General features: G+C 66.4%; 1 protein-coding gene across 1 annotated transcript in view; it reads right to left on the bottom strand.

The window, feature by feature from the left end:
• Positions 1–339, bottom strand: part of LOC110572450 (fructosamine 3 kinase related protein) — a 9020-nt gene extending 8681 nt beyond the window's left edge. The window contains exon 1 of the mRNA XM_021680741.1: positions 133–339. Within this exon, the coding sequence (XP_021536416.1) occupies positions 133–273 (141 nt within the window). The 5' untranslated portion in view covers positions 274–339. The remainder of the gene's footprint in view (positions 1–132) is intronic.

Below are 339 nucleotides of genomic sequence, written 5' to 3'. Positions count from 1 at the left end.
GGACCCCGAATCCCGGACCTCGGACCCCCCAGACTCCACACCAGGACTCCAGACCCGGACTTGAAGCCCCACCCAGACCCCAATCGCCGACCACCACCCACCCACCCCGGCCCGGCCTACGGCGGCCCTGACCTCCGCCTTGGAGTTCACTTTCACAAACACGCGTCCTCTGTCCGTGTCGTAACTCTGGCCCTGACTAATGCACCCGCCCCCCGAGTGACCCGTAGCCTTGACGAAGTCGCAGCCCAGCTCCCGCTTCAGCAGAGCCTCCATGTTCAACGAGGCACGTCCGCGGACTGCCTCAGGCCAGGGAAAAGCCACCAGCGGGGACGCACAGTG

The sequence above is a fragment of the Neomonachus schauinslandi genome, chromosome 15 (assembly GCF_002201575.2).
Source record: "Neomonachus schauinslandi chromosome 15, ASM220157v2, whole genome shotgun sequence".
NCBI lineage: Eukaryota > Metazoa > Chordata > Mammalia > Carnivora > Phocidae > Neomonachus > Neomonachus schauinslandi.
This window is presented reverse-complemented; position numbering and strand designations above follow the sequence as displayed.